Source organism: Macaca mulatta, chromosome 7 (assembly GCF_049350105.2).
Source record: "Macaca mulatta isolate MMU2019108-1 chromosome 7, T2T-MMU8v2.0, whole genome shotgun sequence".
NCBI lineage: Eukaryota > Metazoa > Chordata > Mammalia > Primates > Cercopithecidae > Macaca > Macaca mulatta.
The window spans coordinates 134,075,407-134,098,604 of NC_133412.1; the positions used below are offsets into that span (position 1 = coordinate 134,075,407).

At 37.7% G+C, this 23,198-nt stretch overlaps 1 protein-coding gene across 3 annotated transcripts in view; it reads left to right on the forward strand.

Annotated features, from left to right (window-relative positions):
- The window catches only part of MNAT1 (MNAT1 component of CDK activating kinase), a 240,475-nt gene that overhangs the window by 212,634 nt on the left and 4,643 nt on the right, over window positions 1-23,198 (forward strand). The window contains exon 8 of one of the 3 annotated variants that reach the window (XM_077937995.1): window positions 12,468-12,527. The exons of the other annotated variants lie outside the window; for them this stretch is intronic. Coding sequence (XP_077794121.1) covers window positions 12,468-12,527 — 60 coding nt within the window. The remainder of the gene's footprint in view (window positions 1-12,467; window positions 12,528-23,198) is intronic. 3 annotated transcript variants of the gene reach the window in all.

The window sequence follows — 23,198 nt, forward strand, 5'->3', positions numbered from 1 at the left end:
ATGTAGGATTAATTTTAAGTATATCTTTAAAGAAGGATGGACTTTTATCCTCTTAATATTTATTTCATTTTTTTTGAAAATTATTTTTAGCTTCACAAAAAATTAGTTTTTGCAGATGAGTCCAGTTAGGAACAAAATATATCAACAATAAACTTTGGATTTTTTCCTCTTCTTTACTTCCTATTTACTAATTGTAGCAGGTTCACTCCAAAGCATGTTCTTGGTGTAGGAAAACTGTGTTGCCTGTTTTGAACTTTAGGATGACAGGTGGAAATAATTTTTCTCTCAAAAGTAGAATTCAAGAAAACAGTAGGGCTTTTTTCTTTATTTTATCCTTTTAAAGTGATGAAATAAGAAGTCTACATTTTTAACTATAAAGCATTTTTATAATGTACCGAAGCAGGTTCTGTAAAATTAAACTTTTAAAACTTATGATTTTAGAAAAAAAGTCATATGTAACTCATTAGAATGTGTTTTTATTTAAAATATTATACCAGCATGTGCATAGTTACGAGGCATTGCCAAAAAATATAGTCTGGAAGCAAAACAGAATACTGAAAATAATGCTACAATTTTTAAAATAAGAGGAAAATATTTTCTTTACACATGAAGTTTTTGGTCCAAATGATATTTAACCAACTAACTGGCTAATCTGTTACAGTGTTGTATTTCAGAAAAGCTTCATTTTGGGTACCATTGATTGCATTAGCACATTACTTCTGATAATGGGCATAGATTTTTTTTTTTTTCTGAAGTGATGTTTTTTCCAAAGTGATACTGTGGTTTTACTCTTGGAAGAAAGTACAAGTTTTCTGTGGGCCTAAGTATTAAAAATGTTTTTTAAAAACTTGAAATTGTTATACATTAAACCAGAACTCTTGGAACTTTTTCAGATTTTGCTGCTATAGTCGCTAGTCCTTTGACTTAGATATTTTATGAACCAGTTTTTGCTGGCTGGAAAATGGATTTTTCCATAATTAAGAGAAAACATCAGTTGTTTTATCCAGTTGACTTTGTCTTTGCTCGTTATTATTTGCTTTAGAGATTTATCTAAGTTGTTGACATGATTCAGATTCTGGCTTATGAAATAGAGCTTTTGAGGAGAAGTTGCTTTGAATGGAAAAATAAATACCTTAAAAAATATCTACCTTTGAGTGTGTCTAGTTCTATTTGAATTTTTTGTTTTACCTTGCACTCATAGTTGTATTCTATTGTAGTATATATCTTTGAGTATAAAATTGATTAACACACTGAGAGTTCAGTACAGAAGATGGGATAAATTGAAATCTCAAAGCAATTTTCTTTTTTTTAATTATACTTTATGTTCTAGGGTACATGTGCACAACGTGCAGGTTTGTTACATATGTATACACGTGCCATGTTGGTGTGCTGCACCCATTAACTCGTCATTTACATTAGGTATATCTCCTAATGCTATCCCTCCCCCCTCCTCCCACCCCACAACAGTCCCCGGTGTGTAAAGTTCCCCTTCCTGTGTCCAAGTGATCTCGTTGTTCAATTCCCACCTATGAGTGAGAACATGCAGTGTTTGGTTTTCTGTTCTTGCGATAGTTTGCTGAGAATGATGGTTTCCAGCTACATCCATGTGCCTGCAAAGAACACGAACTCATCCTTTTTTATGGCTGCATAGTATTCCATGGTGTATATGTGCCACATTTTCTTCATCCAGTCTGTCACTGATGGACATTTGGGTTGTTTCCAAGTCTTTGCTATTGTGAATAGTGCCGCAATAAACATACGTGTGCATGTGTCTTTATAGCAGCATGATTTGTAATCCTTTGGGTATATACCCAGTAATGGGATGGTTGGGTCAAATGGTATTTCTAGTTCTAGATCCTTGAGGAATCACCACACTGTCTTCCACAATGGTTGAACTAGTTTACAGTCCCTCCAACAGTGTAAAAGCATTCCTATTTCTCCACATCCTCTCCAGCACCTGTTGTTTCCTGACTTTTTCATGATCGCCATTCTAACTGGTGTGAGATAGTATCTCATTGTGGTTTTGATTTGCATTTCTCTGATGGTGAGTGATGATAAGCATTTTTTCATGTGTCTGTTGGCTGCATAAATGTCTTCATTTGAGAAGTGTCTGTTCATTTCCTTTGCCCACTTTTTGATGGGGTTGTTTGTTTTTTTCTTGTAAATTTGTTTGAGTTCTTTGTAGGTTCTGGATATTAGCCCTTTGTCAGATGAGTAGATTGCAAAAATTTTCTCCCACTCTGTAGGTTGCCTCTTCACTCTGATGGTAGTTTCTTTTGCCATGCAGAAGCTCTTTAGTTTAATTAGATCTCATTTGTCAATTTTGGCTTTTGTTGCCATTGTTTTTGGTGTTTTAGACATGAAGTCCTTGCCCATGCCTATGTCCCGAATGGTATTGCCCAGGTTTTCTTCTAGGGTTTTTATGGTTTTAGGTCTAACATTTAAGTCTCTAATCCATCTTGAATTAATTTTTGTATAAGGTTTAAGGAAGGGGTCCAGTTTCAGCTTTCTGCATATGGCGAGCCAGTTTTCTCAGCAACATTTATTAAATAGGGAATCCTTTCCCCATTTCTTGTTTTTGTCAGATTTGTCAAAGATCAGATAGTTGTAGATGTGTGATATTATTTCTGAGGGCTCTGTTCTGTTCCTTTGGTCAGTATCTCTGTTTTGGTACCAGTACCATGCTGTTTTGGTTACTGTAGCCTTGTAGTATAGTTTGAAGTCAGGTAGTGTGATGCCTCCAACTTTGTCCTTTTGGCTTAGGATTGTCTTGGCAATGCGGGCTCTTTTTTGGTTCCATATAAACTTTAAAGTAGTTTTTTCCAATTCTGTGAAGAAAGTCATTGGTAGCTTAATAGGGGTGGCATTGAATCTATAAATTACCTTGGGCAGTATGGCCATTTTCACGATATTGATTCTTCCTATCCATGAGCATGGAATGTTCTTCCATTTGTTTGTGTCCTCTTTTATTTCACTGAGCAGTGGTTTGTAGTTCTTCTTGAAGAGGTTCTTCACATCCCTTGTAAGTTGGATTCCTAGGTATTTTATTCTCTTTGAAGCAATTGCGAATGGGAGTTCACTCATGATTTGGCTGTTTGTCTGTTACTGGTGTATAGGAATGCTTGTGATTTTTGCACATTGATTTTGTATCCTGAGACTTTGCTGAAGTTGCTTATCAGCTTAGGGAGATTTTGGACTGAGACGATGGGGTTTTCTAAATATACAATCATGTCATCTGCAAACAGGGATAGTTTGACTTCCTCTTTTCCTAATTGCATACCCTTTATTTCTTTCTCTTGCCTGATTGCCCTTGCTAGAACTTCCAACACTGTTGAATAGGAGTGGTGAGAGAGGGCATCCCTGTCTTGTGCCAGTTTTCAAAGGGAATGCTTCCAGTTTTTGCCCATTCAGTATGATATTGGCTGTGGGTTTGTCATAAATAGCTCTTATTATTTTGAGATACGTTCCATCAATACCGACTTTATTGAGAGTTTTTAGCATGAATTGTGTTGAATTTTGTCAAAGGCCTTTTCTGCATCTATTGAGATAATCATGTGGTTTTTGTCTTTGGTTCTCTTTATATGTTGGATTACATTTATTGATTGTGTATATTGAACCAGCCTTGCATCCCAGGGATGAAGCCCACTTGATCATGCTGGATTCTGTTTGCCAGTATTTTATTGAGGATTTTTGGATCGATGTTCATCAGGGATATTGGTCTAAAATTCCCTTTTTTTTGTTGTGTCTCTGCCAGGCTTTGGTATCAGGATGATGTTGGCCTCATAAAATGAGTTAGGGAGGATTCCCTCTTTTTCTATTGATTGGAATAGTTTCAGAAGGAACGGTACCAGCTGCTAGGACCTTGTACCTCTGGTAGAATTTGGCTGTGAATCTGTCTGGTCCTGAACTTTTTTTGGTTGGTAGGCTATTAATTATTGCCTCAATTTCAGAGCCTGTTATTGGTCTATTCAGGGATTCAACTTCTTCCTTGTTTAGTCTTGGGAGAGTGTATGTGTCCAGGAATTTATCGATTTCTTCTAGGTTTTCTAGTTTATTTGCCTAGAGGTGTTTATAGTATTCTCTGATGGTAGTTTGTATTTCTTTGGGGTCGGTGGTGATATCCTCTTTATCATTTTTTCTTGCATCTGTTTGATTCTTCTCTCTTTTCTTCTTTATTAGTCTTGCTAGCGGTCTCTCAATTTTGTTGATCTTTTCAAAAAACAGCTCCTGGATACATTGAATTTTTTTTTTTGAAGGGTTTTTTGTGTCTCTATCTTCTTCAGTTCTGCTCTGGTCTTAGTTATTTCTTGCCTTCTGCTAGCTTTTGAATGTGTTTGCTTTTGCTTCTCTAGTTCTTTTAATTGTGTTGTCAGGGTGTCAATTTTAGATCTTTTCTGCTTTCTGTTGTGGGCATTTAGTGCTATAAATTTCCCTCTACACACTGCTTTAAATGTGTCCCAGAGATTCTGGTATGTTGTATCTTTGTTCTCATTGGTTTCAAAGAACATCTGTATTTATGCCTTTGTTTCGTTATGTACCCAATAGTCATTGAGGAGCAGGTTGTGTAGTTTCCATATAGTTGAGCGGTTTTGAGTGAGTTTCTTAATCATGAGTTCTAGTTTGATTGCACTTAGGTCTGAGAGAAAGTTTGTTATAATTTCTCTTCTTTTACATTTGCTGAGGAGTGCTTTACTTCCAACTATGTGGTCAGTTTTGGAGTAAGTGCAATGTGGTGCTGAGAAGAATGTCTATTCCATTGATTTGGGGTGGAGAGTTGTGTAGATGTCTATTAGGTTCATTTGGTGCAGAGTTGAGTTCAATTCCTGGATATCCCTATTAACTTTCTGTCTTGTTGATCTGTTTAATGTTGACAGTGGGGTGTTAAAGTCTCCCATTATTATTCTGTGGGAGTCTAAGTCTCTCTGTAAGTCTCTAAGGACTTGCTTTATGAATCTGGATGCTCCTTTATTGGGAGCATATATATTTAGGATAGTTAGCTCTTTTTGTTGAATTGATCCCTTTATGATTATGTAATGGTCGTCTTTGTCTCTTTTGATCTTTGTTGGTTTAAAGTCTGTTTTATCAGAGACTAGGATTGCAACCCCTGCCTTTTTTTGTTTTCCATTTGCTTGGTAGATCTTCCTCCATCCCTTTATTTTGAGCCTATGTATGTCTCTGCACATGAGATGGGTCTCCTGAATGCAGCACCCTGATGGGTCTTGACTCTTTATCCAATTTGCCAGTCTGTCTTTTAATTGGAGCATTTAGCCCATTTACATTTAAAGGTTAATATTGTTGTGTGTGAACTTGATCCTGTCATTATGATGTTAGCTGGTTATTTTGCTCCTTAGCTGATGCAGTTTCTTCCTAGCATCTATGGTCTTTAGAATTTAGCATGTTTTTGCTTTGACTGGTACTGATTGTTCCTTTCCATGTTTAGTGCTTCCTTCAGGAGCTCTTGTAGGGTAGGCCTGGTGGTGACAGAATCTCTCAGCATTTGCTTGTGTGTAAAGGATTTTATTTCTCCTTCACTTATGAAACTTAGGTTGGCTGGATATGAAATTCTGGGTTGAAAATTCCTTTCTTTAAGAATGTTCAATATTGGCCCCCACTCTCTTCTGGCTTGTAGAGTTTCTGCTGAGAGATCCGCTGTTAGTCTGATGGGCTTCCCTTTGTGGGTAACCCGACTTTTCTCTCTGGCTGCCCGTAACATTTTTTCCTTAATTTCAACTTTGGTGAATCTGACAATTACGTGTCTTGGAGTTGCTCTTCTCGAGGAGTATCTTTGTGGCATTCTCTGTATTTCCTGAATTTGAATATTGGCCTTCCTTGCTAGGTTGGGGAAGTTCTCCTGGATAATATCCTGCAGAGTGTTTTCCAAATTGGTTCCATTCTCCCCATCACTTTCAGGTACACCAATCAGACACAGATTTGGTCTTTTCACATCGTCCCATATTTCTTGGAGGCTTTGTTCATTTCTTTTAACTCTTTTTTCTCTAAACTTCTCTTCTCGCTTCCTTTCATTCATTTGATCTTCAATCACTGATACCCTTTCTTCCAGTTGATCGAGTTGGTTACTGAAGTTTGTGCATTTGTACGTAGTTCTCGTGTTATGATTTTCAGCTCCATCAGGTCATTTAAGGACTTCTCTACATTGGTTATTCTCGTTTATCATTCGTCAAATCTTTTTTCAAGGTTTTTAGCTTCTTTGCGATGGGTTCAAACTTTCTCCTTTAGCTTGGGGAAGTTTGATTGTCTGAAGCCTTATTCTCTCACCTCATCAAAGTCATTCTCCATCCATCTTTGTTCCGTTGCTGGTGAGGAGCTGTGTTCCTTTGGAGAGGGAGAGGCACTCTGATTTTTAGAATTTTCAGCTTTTCTGCTCTGTTTTTTCCCCATATTTGTGATTTTATCTACCTTTGTCTTTGATGATGGTGATGTACAGATGGGGTTTTGGTGTGGATGTCCTTTCTGTTTGTTAGTTTTCCTTCTAACAGTCAGGACCCTCAGCTGCAGGTCTGTTGGAGTTTGTTCGAGGTCCACTCCAGACCCTGTTTGCCTGGGTATCAGCAGTGGATGCTGCAGAAGAGCGAATATTGCTGAACAGCAAATGTTGCTGCCTGATTGTTCCTCTGGAAGCTTCGTCTCAGAGGGGTACCTGGGCGTGTGAGGTGTGAAGTGTCAGTCTGCCCCTCGTCGGGAGTGACTCCCAGTTAGGCTACTCAGGGGTCAGGGACCCATTTGAGCATGCAGTCTGTCTGTTCTCAGATCTCAGACTCCATGCTGGGAGAACCACTACTCTCTTCAAAGCTGTCAGACAGGGGCATTTAAATCTGCAGAGGTTTCTGCTGCCTTTTGTTTGGCTATTCCCTGTCCCCAGAGGTGGAGTCTACAGAGGCAGACAGGCGTCGTTGAGCTGCTGTGGGCTCCACCCAGTTTGAGCTTCCTGGCCACTGTGTTTACCTACTAAAGCCTCAGAAATGGCGGGCGCCCCTTCCCCAGCCTCGCTGCCGCCTTGCAGTTAGATCTCAGACTGCTGTGCTAATTAGTAATGAGGGAGGCTCCTTGGGCATGGGACCCTCCCAGCCAGGCGCAGGATATAATCTCCTGGTGTGCCGTTTGCTAAGACCCTCGGTAAAGCGTAGTATTAGGGTGGGAGTCACCCAATTTTCCAGGTGTGTGTCACGGTTTCCCTTGGCTAGGAAAGGGAATTCCATTCCCCCTTATACTTCCCGGGTGAGGCGATGCCTTGCCCTACTTCGGCTCTTGCTCGGTGGGCTGCACCCACTGTCCTGCACCCACTGTCGGACACGCCCCAGTGAGATGAACCCAGTACCTCAGTTGGAAATGCAGAAATCACCCGTCTTCTGTGTTGCTCATGCTGGGAGCTGTAGCCTGGAGCTGTTCCTATTCAGCCATCTTGGAACTGCCTGCCACGATTTTCAAATATATTCAATGAGAAAATACAGGTGTTTATATTTTAAATAAAGTCATTTTCCACTGTATACCCTATCACCCTTTTATTATTATAGGCATTTTCTAATTTCCAGGAAAACCTCTTGTCCACCCCAGTGAATGATACATACTCAAGCTTGTTCAACCCGTGGCCGACAGGGCACATGCAGCCCACGACAGCTTTGAATGCAGCCCAACAGAAATTTATAAACTTTCTTAAAACATTATGACTTTTTGTTTTGTTTTGTTTTGTTTTTAGCTAATCAGCTATTGTTAGTGTTAGTGTATTTTCTGTGTGACCCAATACAATTTTTCTTCCAGTGTGGCTCAGGGAAGCCAAAAGATTGGATACCCCGAGGTATAACTTACCCTTCATTCAGACCTCTTTCATCTTTTGACAGAGCTTCATAATTTGTGGTGATAATTGTTTTCATATCTTATTTTTATTTGCCAGCTCTTATCTTTGCTGCACTTTAGAGCTATATCTTAACTAATCAGAGCCTAATTTAGTTTTAAAAATTCTGTATTTTCTGATTAGAAGTTAGGATGATTTTTTTAAATGATAGCAAATAAATATTTATATTGCTATCAAGAAACTTATCTAGTGGGGAATGTATAACATTTTTAAGTAGCCATGGTACATAGAAGAAAGGTAGAGATAAAGTGCTTTGTGAATTCAGAGGAGGAAAGAAGTAATTCTATGTGGACAATCTGGAAGAGGTGTAATCTAAAACAGTTGTTAAATATTTCAAACATAGAGAAGCACAGAGAGTGATATAACAAAAACATAATAATTGTGCCACCCAGAATTAACAAATATTATTTTTAAACATCAAAAAATTCTAAACTTAATATCTTTCCTCCTTCTGAAGAAAACAAAGACCCTAGAATGCTTAAACTCAGGCTTCCCCTTCCATTTTCTTTGCTATTTTTGTTGCTAGTTTGTTTTATTGTTATTGTTGTTTTTGGTTCATCTTTGCTCCTTGCATCCTGCTCTTCCCATTGGAGTTTAATTTGCTTCTTGCTGAAACATTTCCTTTAATGGTTCTTTTTCACATTTTCCTTTTTTTTTTTTGGCTCTACTATATATTGTGTTTTCCTCACATATGTCTTTCAGTTTACTATTTTCCATCCTTCTGTGGATAATCTAATGCTTAACCTGTCCTTTGAAACTTTTACTCCAAGATTCCTGTTTGATTCTTTCAAAGAAGAAAATGCCTGTTCTTTTCATATTGTCCTTTCCTTGCTGTATGGCAGCTATTCCTTTCATGGTTTCTTTTGACATTAAATATTCTTCTTTTAGAATTTCTTTCAGATTATTGTCTATGATTCTGGATATGTCAGTCCTGCCATTGTTCATGTCTTCGGACTCTTTTATAAGTGAGGTTCATTTAAAATTTTTTTTCCATTTTACTGTGAATTTTTTTTTTTTAGTGGGAGTTGTTTTCCTGTGGGTCTTGCATCATGAAGGCATACTGTTATAGAGATTCATATTTGCTTCTGACAAATTCCTGTTGGCTTCACTGAGTCTGAACCAGTTGTTATTCTTAATTTTTTGAGGGTGGAGCAGGCTTAGGTAGTGTCGTTCCTTATGTGTAATTCCTTTTCCACCCATGCCTCAGCTGGGTTGCAGGCTTTCTTGTGACTATACCCAATCTAGTAAGCAAAATTTTCCTAGGAGCTGTTTCATAGACAGAACAGTATTTTGTAGATCTAGGTTACATGCAGGGCTGCAAGCCCAGTTTCAGCTTCCTACCTCTAACAGGACTGAGACCTGTCTCCTTTAATAGAGGATAACAGAAAACCTCACAGTTGACTTTGGCTTAAGTTCAGGGTACATGGAGATGATTAATGGAAAATTGTTTGGAAAGGTAGGTTGGAATCAAGTACAGTAGGCCTTGAATGGTAGGCTAAGGAATTTGGACTTTATGCTACATATAGCAGGAATGCAATAAATGTCTTTTTGCGTGAGAGTCATGCAGAGCTTTGCTCTAAGAAGATTAATTTGATAACCATGAATAGGTTGGAATGGAGAGAACATACTGTAAATAGGGAGATCAATTAAGCAACTATTCATATTAGTCTGTGAAAGAGGTAATAAATACCTGAAATATGGTAACAATAGTGGCAATGAAGATGATGTGAGAGGTAAATAGATGTTTATAGAGAGATTATGATATAGGTTTCACACTGGTATTCAGGAGAAAGAGCATTCCAAGATGACCCCAGTGAGGATGCTGAAAGTATTAAGGAAATTCAAACACAGACAGATCATTAGGTTTGTAAAGAAAGATGAGTTCAATTATGAAAATATTATCTTTGTAGTGCCAGTGGGACACCCAAGTATAAAGAGCCATTCATGCAGATAAACATGTTGGACTATAATTAAGATAGAAGGACAGACCAAAAGAGATGTAGGGCTTAGTAGAACAGAAACATTAACTGAAGCCATACATTTCAGACAGAATGAAGAATCGGGAAAGAGAGGAGGTAAACCAAGAAGAAAATTAGTAATTAGGAAATAGAAAAAGAGAATTCTGGGGAATGATATGTCAGAGTAGTAGGAGTATGGCCCAGGGTGTAGACTGATATTATGGAAACCAGAAACTGGAAGCATTTCACAGCCGGGGACTATCACTATTAGAGAGGTAGAGGAAAACGTTGAGGAGGATGAGGTCCAAGAAATGGCGATTTAATGGTAACCAGATTAAATACAAGGATATGAGGAACAAGTGAACGGAGAGGCAGTGAGAGTGGAAATCATGTAGTAAATTCACTTTTAAAATAAAACTTACAAGGTTATACATTGTATTTGTGAAATATAGATCTGTATGTATATGTTTGAATCTATACAAATGTATTATATGTATGTATATATGTAAAATTTTTCCCGTGACTGTATTGCCACCCTTGGGTTACTCTATTACCCTGTGATAAAAGATTAGCAAGCAAGATTCTTCTTATTCTTTGAAATCTCCACTTTGATCTTCATAATTAGGGGTACAGTAAAAGGGGAAAGATAGAAGGCAACAATATTATTGTTGGAATAGGTGTGGGAATAGACAAGAAGGTCACAGGGTTGGAAAAGGAGAGGTACATACTATTAGCAGAGGGTAAAAGTGCTTTGGAAATTTGGGCTATGGAAGATCTATCTTTTGTGAAAGTGTGCTTTGTATTGAAATTATCAAATAGAAGATAGAGGGTGGACAAGAACACTTACACGTAATTGAATGTGCCAGATGCTTTACATAAATTTTCATGTTTAATCTTTCAAAACACTAATAAGGTGTGCATATGGTAGTTCTGTTTTTAATTTTTTGAGGAACTTCCATAGTGTTTTCCATGATGGCCTTATAATTTACATTCTCATTAACACTGTACTAGGGGTTCTCTGTTCTCCACACCCTTGCGAACCCTTTTTATATATTTCCTTTTTCGTAGTAACCATCCTAATAGGTGTGAGGTGATACCTCATGGTGATTTTAATTTGTGTTGCCTGGTAATTAGTGATGTTAAATTTTTTTCACATACCTTTTGGCCATTTGTATGTCTTCCTTTGAGAAATGTCTTTTCCAGTCATTTGCCCATTTTTTAATCGGGTTATTTGTTTTCTTGCTATTGAGTTGTTTGTGTTCCTTATATATTTTGTGTATTAGCCCCTTTCTGGGTTCTCTGTTCTGTTCCATTGGTGTATACTGATTTTATGCCAGTACCATGCTGTTTTGATTACTTTAGCTTTGTAGTATACTTTGAGATCAGGTGATGTTTACCTGCCTCTTTGTTCATTTCTTTAAGCTTTCTTTGCCTATTCAAGGTCTTTTGTTATTCCACATGAATTTTAGGATTCTTTTCTTTTTTTCTGTGAAAAATGTCTTAAGAATTTTGATAGAAAAATGTGATTAGAATTCATTGGTAGAATCATTGAATCTGTTGATCACTTTGGATTTTATGGACATTTTATCAATGTTAATTCTTCCATTCCATGAATAAGGAATATTTTTTCATTTACTTGTGTCTCCAATGTCTTTCATCAATGTTTTATAGTTTTTAGTGTGAAGATCTTTCACGTCCTTGGTTAAATTTGTTTTTAAGTTGTTGGGGTTTTTTGTTTTGTTTTTGTTTGTTTGTTTTGGTAGCTGTTGTAAATGGGACTGTTTTTCTTGATTTCTTCTTCAGACAGCTCCTTGTTAGTGTGTGGAAGTGCTACTAATTTCTGTATGCTGATTTTGCATCCTGAAGCTTTACTGAATCAATTAGTTTCAACAGCTTTTTGGTAGAGTTGTTAGGGTGTTCTATAAGTAGGATCATGTTATCTGCAAACAGAGACAATGTAACTTTTCCTATTTCTTCTTTTGACTAATTGCTCTGGCTATAACTCCCAGTATTATGTTGAAAAGAAATGGCAAGAGTGGGCATCCTTGGCTTATTCCTAATCTTAAAGGAAAGGCTTTCAACTTTTCACAGTTTAGTGTGATGTTAGCTTTCGTGTCATATATATATGGCTTTTATTGTGTTGAGGTACATTCCTTCTATATGTAATTTGTTGATAGTTTTTTATCATGAAAGGATGTTGAATTTTGTCAATTTTTTAAATATTTATTGAGATGATCATATGGTTTTTGTACATCATTATGTTAATGTGGTGTATCATTTTCATAGATTTCCATACGTTGCATCCCTGTGACAAATACTACTTGATCATGGTGTATTGATTCTTTTAATATGCTTTTATTTTGGTTCGCTAATATTTTGTTCAAGATTTTTACATCTATGTTCATTATAGATATTAGACTGTAATACTTTTTTTCTTTAATGTCCTTGTCTGGCTTTTGTATTAGGGTAATGCAGGCCTCATAACATAAGCTTGGAATTATTCTCTCCTTTTCAGTTTTTAGAAGAATTTGAAGAAGGATTGGTATTAATTCTTTTCTGAATGTTTAGGAGAATTCAGCAATGAAGCCATCAGGTTCTAACCTTTTCTTTAATGGGATTTTTTTTTTTAAAAATTACAGATTCTGGCCAGGTGTGGTGGCTCACACCTATAATCTCAACACTTTGGGAGGCCGAGGCAGGTGGGTTGCCTGAGGTCAGGAGTTGAAGACCAGCCTGGCCAATATGGTGAAACCCCATCTCTACTAAAAATACAAAAACTTGCTGGGCATGGTGGCAGGTGCCTGTAATCTCAGCTAATCGAGAGGCTGAGGCAAGATAATTTCTTGAACCCAGAAGGCGGAGGTTGCAGTGAGCCAAGATCTCACCATTGCACTCCAGCCTGGGCAACAAGAGCGAAACTATGTCTCTAAATAAATAAATAAATAAATAAATAACAGATTCAATCTCCTTACTTTCTGTTGGTTTGTTTACAATTTTTATTGCTTTATAATTCAATCTTGGTAGGTTTTCTGTGTCTAGGAATTTATCCGTTTCTTCTGAGTTCTCCAATTTGTTGGTGTATAATTGTTTAGTGATTTTTTTCATACCTATGTGGCCTCAGTTGTAATATCTCCCCCTTCATTTCTGATTTTATGTATTTGAGTCTTTCTTTTTTCTTAGTTAATCTAGCTAAAGGTTTGTGAATTTTATGTTTTAAAAAAACCAACTTTTAGTTTCACTGATTTTTATTTTTTTCTATTGTATGTCTAATCTCTATTTTATTTCTACTCTGATCTTTATTTCCATCCTTACTCTAACTTTGGGCTTTCTTACACTAACTAGTTCTTTAAGGTGTGATACCAGGTTATTTGAGATATTTTTTTCTTTTTAAATATTGTCATTTATTAGTATAAATTTATCAGGACTGCTTTGGATACATACCATAAATTTTGGTATGTTATGTTTACTTTTTCATTATTCTCAAGATATTTTTCTTGAGAATCAAAACTTCCCATTTCTTGAGAAATGGATAAATTCCTTGAACCATTGATTGTTCACAAGTATGTTGTTTAATTTCCACATATTTGTGAATTTTCTAGTTTTTCTTCTGTTACTGATTTCTAGTTTCATATCATTGTGGTTATAAAAATTACTTAATATGATTTCAGTCTTACTAAATGTGTTAAGATTTGGTTTCTGGCCTAACATATGATTTATTTTGTAAAATGTTCTTTGCACTCAAGGAGAATGTGTATTCTGCTGCTGTTGGCTGGAATTTTCTGTATACGTTTGTTAGGTTTATTTTGTCTGAAGTGTAGTTCCAGCTTAGTGTTCCTTTATTGATATTCTGTCTGGATAATCTATCCATTGTTCAAAGTGAAATGTTGAATTGCCTATTATTGTATTGCTGTCTATTTCTCCCTTCAGATCTGTTAGTATTTGCTTTATATATTTAGGTGCTCTGACTTGAGTTAATATATATTTACATTTGTTATATCCTCTTAATTGATCCTTTTATCATTTTCTAGTGACTTTCTTTGTTTCATGTGGTAGTTTGATTTAACATCTGTTTTGTCTGATATAAGTTTAGTTGCCTCTGTTCTTTTTGGTTTCCATTTGCATGGAGTATATTCACTTTCACTCTGTGTGTGTCCTTAAATGTGAAGTGAGTCTCTTTTAGGCAGCATATAGTTGGGTCTTATATTTTTTTATCCATTCAACCACTCTATGTCTTTTGACTGGCAAATTTAGTCTATTTACATATAAAGTAATGATTGATAGGTAAAGATTTACTTTTGCTACTTTGTTAATGGTGTTGTAGTTATTTGGTTGTTTTGGAGACCTTTTGTCCCTTTCTTCTTTTCTTGCTGTCTTTCTTTGTGATTTGATGATTTTTAGTGGCATATTTTTTTTTTCTTTTTTTTTACATTATTATTATACTTTAAGTTCTAGGGTACATGTACATAACGTGCAGGTTTGTTACATATGTATACTTGTGCCATGTTGGTGTGCTGCACCCATCAACTCGTCAGCACCCATCAACTCGTCATTTACATCAGGTATAACTCCCAATGCAATCCCTCCCCCCTCCCCCCTCCCCATGATAGGCCCCGGTGTGTGGTGTTCCCCTTCCCGAGTCCAAGTGATCTCATTGTTCAGTTCCCACCTATGAGTGAGAACATGCGGTGTTTGGTTTTCTGTTCTTGTGATAGTTTGCTAAGAATGATGGTTTCCAGCTTCATCCATGTCCCTACAAAGGACACAAACTCATCCTTTTTGATGGCTGCATAGTATTCCATGGTGTATATGTGCCACATTTTCTTCATCCAGTCTGTCACTGATGGACATTTGGGTTGATTCCAAGTCTTTGCTATTGTGAATACTGCCGCAATAAACATACGTGTGCATGTGTCTTTATAGCAGCATGATTTATAATCCTTTGGGTATATACCCAGTAATGGGATGGCTGGGTCATATGGTACATCTAGTTCTAGATCCTTGAGGAATCGCCATACTGTTTTCCATAATGGTTGAACTAGTTTACAGTCCCACCAACAGTGTAAAAGTGTTCCTATTTCTCCACATCCTCTCCAGCACCTGTTGTTTCCTGACTTTTTAATGATTGCCATTCTAACTGGTGTGAGATGGTATCTCATTGTGGTTTTGATTTGCATTTCTCTGATGGCCAGTGATGATGAGCATTTTTTCATGTGTCTGTTGGCTGTATGAATGTCTTCTTTTGAGAAATGTCTGTTCATATCCTTTGCCCACTTTTTGATGGGGTTGTTTGTTTTTTTCTTGTAAATTTGTTTGAGTTCTTTGTAGGTTCTGGATATTAGCCCTTTGTCAGATGAGTAGATTGCAAAAATTTTCTCCCATTCTGTAGGTTGCCTGTTCACTCTGATGGTAGTTTCTTTAGCTGTGCAGAAGCTCTTTAGTTTAATGAGATCCCATTTGTCAATTTTGGCTTTTGCTGCCATTGCTTTTGGTGTTTTAGACATGAAGTCTTTGCCCATGCCTGTGTCCTGAATGGTACTACCTAGGTTTTCCTCTAGGGTTTTTATGGTATTAGGTCTAACATTTAAGTCTCTAATCCATCTTGAATTAATTTTCATATAAGGAGTAAGGAAAGGATCCACTTTCAGCTTTCTGCTTATGGCTAGCCAATTTTCCCAGCACCATTTATTAAATAGGGAATGCTTTCCCCATTTCTTGTTTCTCTCAGGTTTGTCAAAGATCAGATGACTGTAGTTGTGTGGTATTATTTCTGAGGACTCTGTTCTGTTCCATTGGTCTATATCTCTGTTTTGGTACCAGTACCATGCTGTTTTGGTTACTGTAGCCTTGTAGTATAGTTTGAAGTCAGGTAGCGTGATGCCTCCAGCTTTGTTCTTTTGACTTAGGATTGTCTTGGAGATGCGGGCTCTTTTTTGGTTCCATATGAACTTTAAAGCAGTTTTTTCCAGTTCTGTGAAGAAACTCATTGGTAGCTTAATGGGGATGGCATTGAATCTATAAATAACCTTGGGCAGTATGGCCATTTTCATGATATTGATTCTTCCTATCCATGAGCATGACATGATTGTATATTTAGAAAACCCCATTGTCTCAGCCCAAAATCTCCTTAAGCTGATAAGCAACTTCAGCAAAGTCTCAGGATACAAAATTAATGTGCAAAAATCACAAGCATTCTTATACACCAGTAACAGACAAACAGAGAGCCAAATCATGAATGAACTTCCATTCACAACTGCTTCAAAGAGAATAAAATACCTAGGAATCCAACTTACAAGGGATGTAAAGGACCTCTTCAAGGAGAACTACAAACCACTGCTCAGTGAAATAAAAGAGGACACAAACAAATGGAAGAACATACCATGCTTAGTGGCATATTTCTATTCCTTTCTCGTCATCTTTTCTGTATCTACTGTAGGTTTTTGCATTTTTGTTGCCACAAGGGTTACATAAAACATCTTATAGTTATGCTAGTCTATTTGAAGTTGATAACAACTTTGATCACTTACAAAAACTTAGTTTTATTCTCTGTATTAGTCTGTCCTCATGCTGCTAATAAAGATATACCTGAGACTGGGTAATTTATAAAGGAAAGAGGTTTAATTGACTCTCAGTTCCACATGGTTGGGGAGGACTCACAGTCGTGGCTGAAGGCGAATGAGGAGCAAAACACATCTTACATGGCAGAAGGCAAGAGAGCATGTGACAGGGGAACTCCCCTTTATAAAATCAACAGATCTCATGAGACTTACTATCATGAGAACAGCACAGGAAAGATCTCCTCCCATGATTCATTTACCTCCCACTAGGTCCCTCCCATGACAGTTGGGAATTATGGGAGCTTACAATTCAAGATGAAAATTTTGGTAGGGAAACAGCCAAACCATATCATTCTCTCTTATATTTTATGTTTTCTGTGTCAGTGTATGTATTTTTACATTATATATCCATTAACAAATTTTTGTAGCTCTGGTTCTTTTCTGGAAATGCTTTTGTCTTTCAACATTTATATTAGAGTTATAAGTAATTTACACACTACCAGTACAGTATTAGAGTATTCAGAATTTGACTATATATTTACCTTTGTCAGCGAGTTTTATACTTTGATGTTCTTTTTTTTTTTTTTTTTTTTTTTTGAGATGGAGTTTCACTCTTTTTGCCCAGGGTGGAGTGCAATGGCACGATCTTGGCTCACTACAACCTCCGCCTCCCAGGTTGAAGTGATTCTCCTGCTCCAGCATCCCAAGTAGCTGGAATTACAGGCATGTGCCACCATACCCAGCTAATTTTGTATTTTTACTAGAGACAAGGTTACTCCATGTTGGTCAGGCTGGTCTCGAACTCCCGACCTCAGGTGATCTGCCCACCTCACCCTCCCAAAGTGCTGGGATTACAGGCATGAGCCCCCACACCCAGTCTATACTTTCATGCTTCTAATTAATGGCCTTTTGTTTAAGCCTGAAGAACGCCCTTTTGCATTTCTTGTAACACAAGTCTAATAGTGATGAACTCCCTCAGTTTGTTTGTCTGGAAAAGTCTTTATCTGTCCCTCGTTGGTGAAGGATAGCTTTGCTGCATGAAGTATTTTCGGTTGGCTTTTTTTTTTTTCCTTTCATGAACTCTTCCCACTTACTCCTGGTCTGCAAGATTTTTGCTGAGAAATTCACCAATGGTCTTATTTAGGTTCCCTTGTATGTGATATGCTGCTTCTCTCGCTGCTTTAAAAATTCTCTCTTTGTCTTTGATTTTTGAAAATTTGATTATAATGTATCTTGGTGAAGTCTTCTCTGGGTTGAATCTGATTTTACATCATTATGTTTCATGTACCTTGATGTTTATATCTTTCCCCAGATTTAGAAAGTTTTCTAGGCCAGGCGCGGTGGCTCAAGCCTGTAATCCCAGCACTTTGGGAGGCCGAGACGGGTGGATCACAAGGTCAGGAGATCGAGACTATCCTGGCTAATACGGTGAAACCCCGTCTCTACTAAAAAAATACAAAAAAAAAACTAGCCGGGCGAGGTGGCAGGCGCCTGTAGTCCCAGCTACTCGGGAGGCTGAGGCAGGAGAATGGCGTAAACCCGGGAGGCGGAGCTTGCAGTGAGCTGAGATCCGGCCACTGCACTCCAGCCTGGGTGACAGAGTGAGACTCCGTCTCGAGAAAAAAAAAAAAAAAGTTTTCTGACAGTATTTCTTTTTCTTTTTCTTTCTTTTTCCTTCTTTCTTTCTTCTTTCTTTTGAGACAAGGTCTTACTCTGTTACTTAGGCTGGACTGCAGTGTCATAATTATGACTCACTGAAGCCTTAACCTCCCAGGCTCAAGTGACCCTCCTGTCTCAGTCTCCCAAGTGCTTAGGACTACAGGCACACATCACCACTTAAGGCACCTGGAGATAGGGAAGGCAAAAAACTGTGGGATGCCCAGTGGCCAAACCTGCAGGGGGTCTGTTGTAGCTATGCTGACTGCTAGATTCCTCAGCAGCCAGCAAAACCCTATTAGGGTCTTCTGCAGAGCAAGCTGCTGCTGTCCACCTCAGTGAACACCGTGGTATCCTCAGGGGTGAAATCTCTTGTGGTAGCCACAAGGGCTGTTGAGGTCCTCAGCAGAGAAGTCTGCTAGAATCCTGTGCAGAGCAGGCCACTAAGGACAGTAGTGATTTCTGCTTATATGGCTGATACTGGTAGCCCCCATCCTTCTTTGTTTCCGTGCATGCCAGTCTTTTCAGCAATCTAGGTGGGATATAACTGATGCTGGTTGCTGATTTCTCAGGCAGTACCCTGAAAGTCTGGGAAAGCTGTTCTTTCATCCTGCTCTCCATTGCCATGCCAGGGATACTTACAAACTTGGGAGTTCCCTTTCTATGCCAATCAGTGGTAGACTTGGGAATGGGATGATAAAGGCAGAATGAACTGTTCCTTTCTTTTGTGTGGTTATGGGATTTTTGTGTCATTACTTACGGGATTTTTCTTCCAGTGTATTGCTATAGTTTCTCAAGTAGATTCCTGAGCTCTTCCAGTTATTCCCATTCATGAAGAGCTGTCCAATTATTATTTTTTGTGGAGAAAATGAAGGCTTGGTTTTCCTGCTTGGCTATCTTTCTGACATCATTCCTCACCTTTCTTTATAGCTTTGTCATATTTACATATTCCATGTTTAGCTTTGCATGTTCAGAATTTAATATGAATGGAACCATGCTCTCCATATTTTTCTGTAACTTGGTTTTTATGGGTTTTTTTGCTAAGCATTGTTTGTGAGAGTCAGTCGTACTGATGCATGTACATAGCTGTAACTTATTTATTTTCACTTTTGATAGCATTCCATTGTATCAATAACAAGTTTATCCATTCTCTTGTCAATGGACATTTGGTTGTTTCTGTTGTTCTTTTGCTATAAGAAACATGACTGCTGTAAATACTATGCATATGCCCTTTGGAGTCCTTAGGTGGGGAAATCAAATAGGTTACCTTGTCTCTGTCTCTGTTATTATTATTTTCCTCCTTTCCAGATGGCTTACACCTCCCTTGTGTCTATATTTTTCGCAAGTCTAGAAAGGAGGGGAAGAGAGTTTATGAGGTATTGGGGATAGCAGGGGATAGCTGCATTTACTACCCTTTACTTCAAAATAGCTTCTTTTGTCAGACCATTCCACATTGTAGTTCTCTAAGCCTCTGCCTTAGGCCCTCCTCTTTTCTCATTCTGTCCCTTCTTAAATATTAACATTTATTTTTATGGTTTCAAATACCATCTAAATACTGGTAACTCCAAATTGGTATCTTCATTCTATAACTCTCTTCTTTTCACTTGACCCACATATCCAGCTACCATTCCACATCTCCATGCATGTCTCTGCTATAATCACTTAAGACTCAAGTCCAAAACCAAAGTTGGGATCTTTCCCTTCTTTCCTCTCCCACCCTTATTTGCTTCTCCAGTTTTCTATTTCTCTGTGAGGGCATCTTCCCTGATCTGTGTGACTATGTGACTAGGTACCTGGAAGTTGACCTTGACACTGCTTTCTCCTTCCCACCCTCATATTCCCACCCCCATATCCACCCACTCACTCACTGAAATATTTCTAAACCAGTAGTTTTCATTATTTTCACTGCCACCACCCTAATTCAAATCACCATTGTATCAAGCCTGGACTAGAGAAACAGTCTCCTAAGAAATCTCTCTGTATCTACTCTTGCTTTTCTCTAATCCAGTGGGCAGCCAAAGTGGACCATTTACATTATCAGGTTTCCTTTTTTTTTTTTGAGATGGAGTTTTGCTCTTCTTGCCCAGGCTGGAGTGCAATGATGCGATCTCGGCTCACCGCAACCTCTACCTCCCAGGTTCAAGAGATTCTCCTGCCTCAGCCTCCTGAGTAGCTGGGATTACAGGCATGCGCCACCACGCCCAGCTAATTTTGTATTTTTAGTAAAGATGAGGTTTCTCCATGTTGGTCAGGCTGGTCTCAAACTCCCGACCTCAGGTGATCTGCCCACCACGGCCTCCCAAAGTGCTGGGATTACAGGCATGAGCCACTGTGCCCAGCCATCAGCTTTCTAATAATAACTTTTCAGTGGCTTCCCAGTGCCCTTTGAATAAAATTCACAGTTTCTAAACATTTTCTATAAGGCCATCTTTTGTGTACTTTCTGCCTACATCTCTGGCCTCATCCTGAGCTGAAACCACCTGTCCCCTATATTCTCAATATGTGCTGTGTCTCTTTACTACTTCATATATGTTCTTCCCTCTCTCTGGATCACCGTTATACTCCCCTTGCCTTCCTAGCTAATTTTGTCTCTTTGGATCTAAACTTAACTGTAATTTTTTTAGGGAAACCTGTTCTGATCTTATTCATGTTGGCTTCCTTTTTTATCCACACTTATCAAGCCCTACTTTCTTATTTGTAATATTCATTATTTAATATTTTTCTTTTTGCTGGGTTATAAGATCAATGAGATCATGAAGTCTTTGTTCTCTGCTTTATTATCAGGGCTACTTCAATACCTGGCAAATAGTAGGCTCTCAGTAATTTTTTTTTTTTTTTTTGAGAATGAATGAGCTGCATATATCTAAATTTCTGCATTTTTATCTCCCTCACTCTTGGAGATAAATTACTCATCCTGCTTTTATAAAGATATGATGAAAAATCTGGCACATATCTGGCACATAGAATTTCTAAGAAAAAATTACGTTAGACAAAGCAGAATCAGGCACTAGATTTTTTTAGGAATATTACCAAAGAAATGCAGAACCTAGTACACTTATTTTTATAGTATCTACTGAATTTCCAAGAAGTGACACTTGTTCCTCACTGGGATACACAAAATCTAGGCTCATATTACTTGCTATTTTTAGATTTTTTAAATGAAACTTTGCCTTACTCTATCTCTCCCAGTCATTATTCTGAATAGATTAATAGAAATGAGTATCATAATGTTTTAAGAATCAATAAATAAAAACATTATTTATGCCATTTTTCTGTGTAATCTCATCTAAGCATATAATGGCAATACTGAAATTAGACAAACATTGTATTAATCTCTTGTGGAAATAAACATCTGACTTTGAAGAATATACTTAAAATTTATCAAATATCATTTGGCCTATTTAGCTACTGTTTATTATCTGTTTTTCATGGCCCCATCTATCTCATAGCCCATGTTCCTGAGATGTTCCTGTGTTTAAATGTATGTATTACATAGACAGAATCTATCCTTACAGGTCTATCCATTGAGATAATCAGCACTACCAACATCGTTCATAGAATATATTATACTTAAGTAGCTATATCTTCTATGTGTTCTATACTTCACACTTAAATCAAGGAAATAATCCTTTCATTATGTAATTATATTAACTGTCAGTAATAACTGTTCTATCCGAAATACCTGGTGTGCTCTTTGATAGCAATAAATTACACAGTTATAAGTATTAACTGGACTTATACTCCAGTTATAAGTCAGAAAGTCTTCTCTGAGCAATCTATATTCAGTTATTAAATATGAATAATAAATCATTGTGTTCATTTGGAAACCATGTGTCTTTTAATTTTGAAATACGAGTTTTGGTGTTTGGACGGTCTAAATGTCTGGCATAATTATTCACTCTCTTTCCAAGTGTGTTGGTGTAAATCTGAATTCAGTTTTATTAGTTTATTCAAATTGTATTCTAACTTGCTGGCTAGATGGTAAAGTATAAGAGCAACATATACTGCCTGTGGAAGTTTGTTACATTTTTGTTTGGATTTCATGAAGCCATGTGATTTTTGTTTTTTGGTTTTTTTTTTTGAGACGGAGGAGTCTCGCTCTGTCTCCCAGGCTGGAGTGCAGTGATGTGATCTTGGCTCACTGCAACTTCCACCTCCTGGGTTCAAGTGAGTCTTCTGCCTCAGCTGCCTGAGTAGCTGGGATTACAGGTGCGTGCCACCACGCCCGGCTAATTTTTGTACTTTTAGTAGATTCGGGGTTTCACCATGTTGGTCAGGCTGATCTTGACCTCCTGACCTCGTGATCTGCCCACCTCGGCCTCCCAAAGTGCTGGCATTACATGTGAGCCACCGTGCCCAGCCAGCCATGTATTTTTATAACAAAGCTGCCCTCAGAATTGTGAATAGTATTTCTGACATGTGGTGTCTTTTCTCATTTACCTTAGAATATATGATTACCACTCTGTAAACAGTTTGTCTATTATTCTGGTACTGTGCTTAGGTTAAGACACCTAACCATTAACTAGTTTTCAGAATGTTTTTGCTTTTTAGTGATAGTTGTGTGAGCACACTATTGCTCTGGTTGTTTTTAAATCTCACTGAGGTAGACTTCAGGTTGTTAATGTAAATTTTTATAGCTTTGGCTGAACTTCCTATAAGAGCTGTGGGTCTTGATAGCTGAGATCAGCTGGCTGATCTCTCTTAATGGCAGTTAGATTTGAATTTTGTTTGGGGTAGGACACAGATCTGTTTGAAAATGGTCTGTTTAATGCCTGATGGCTTTAAATGCAGACTTCAAAAAACGGGCCACCTTGTAAAAAGAAAGTCTTAGTCTCTAGAGTTCACTACCTTTCTTAGTTTGAACCAGTCCAAGTTTTTAACTCTCCATAGGGCCTGGTAATTTGAGGTGGAGGAAACTAGTGTGAACTTTACATTTCATTTCAATATAAATTCCAAGCCAATGTGCTTTAAGGATTGTCACAAACATATTGTGACTGGACAGGAAGAGTGCTTGCCTCTTGGTCTTGAGTAACAAGCCCTGCCCTCTGCCCCTAGCTGAGAACTCAAAGCATTGTTAAATAGCACTAAAATGAGCTGAGTCCAAGACTTCAGCCAGATGGTCAATATAGGGCTCTTAAGGGAAGGGAAATAGGAAAAAAG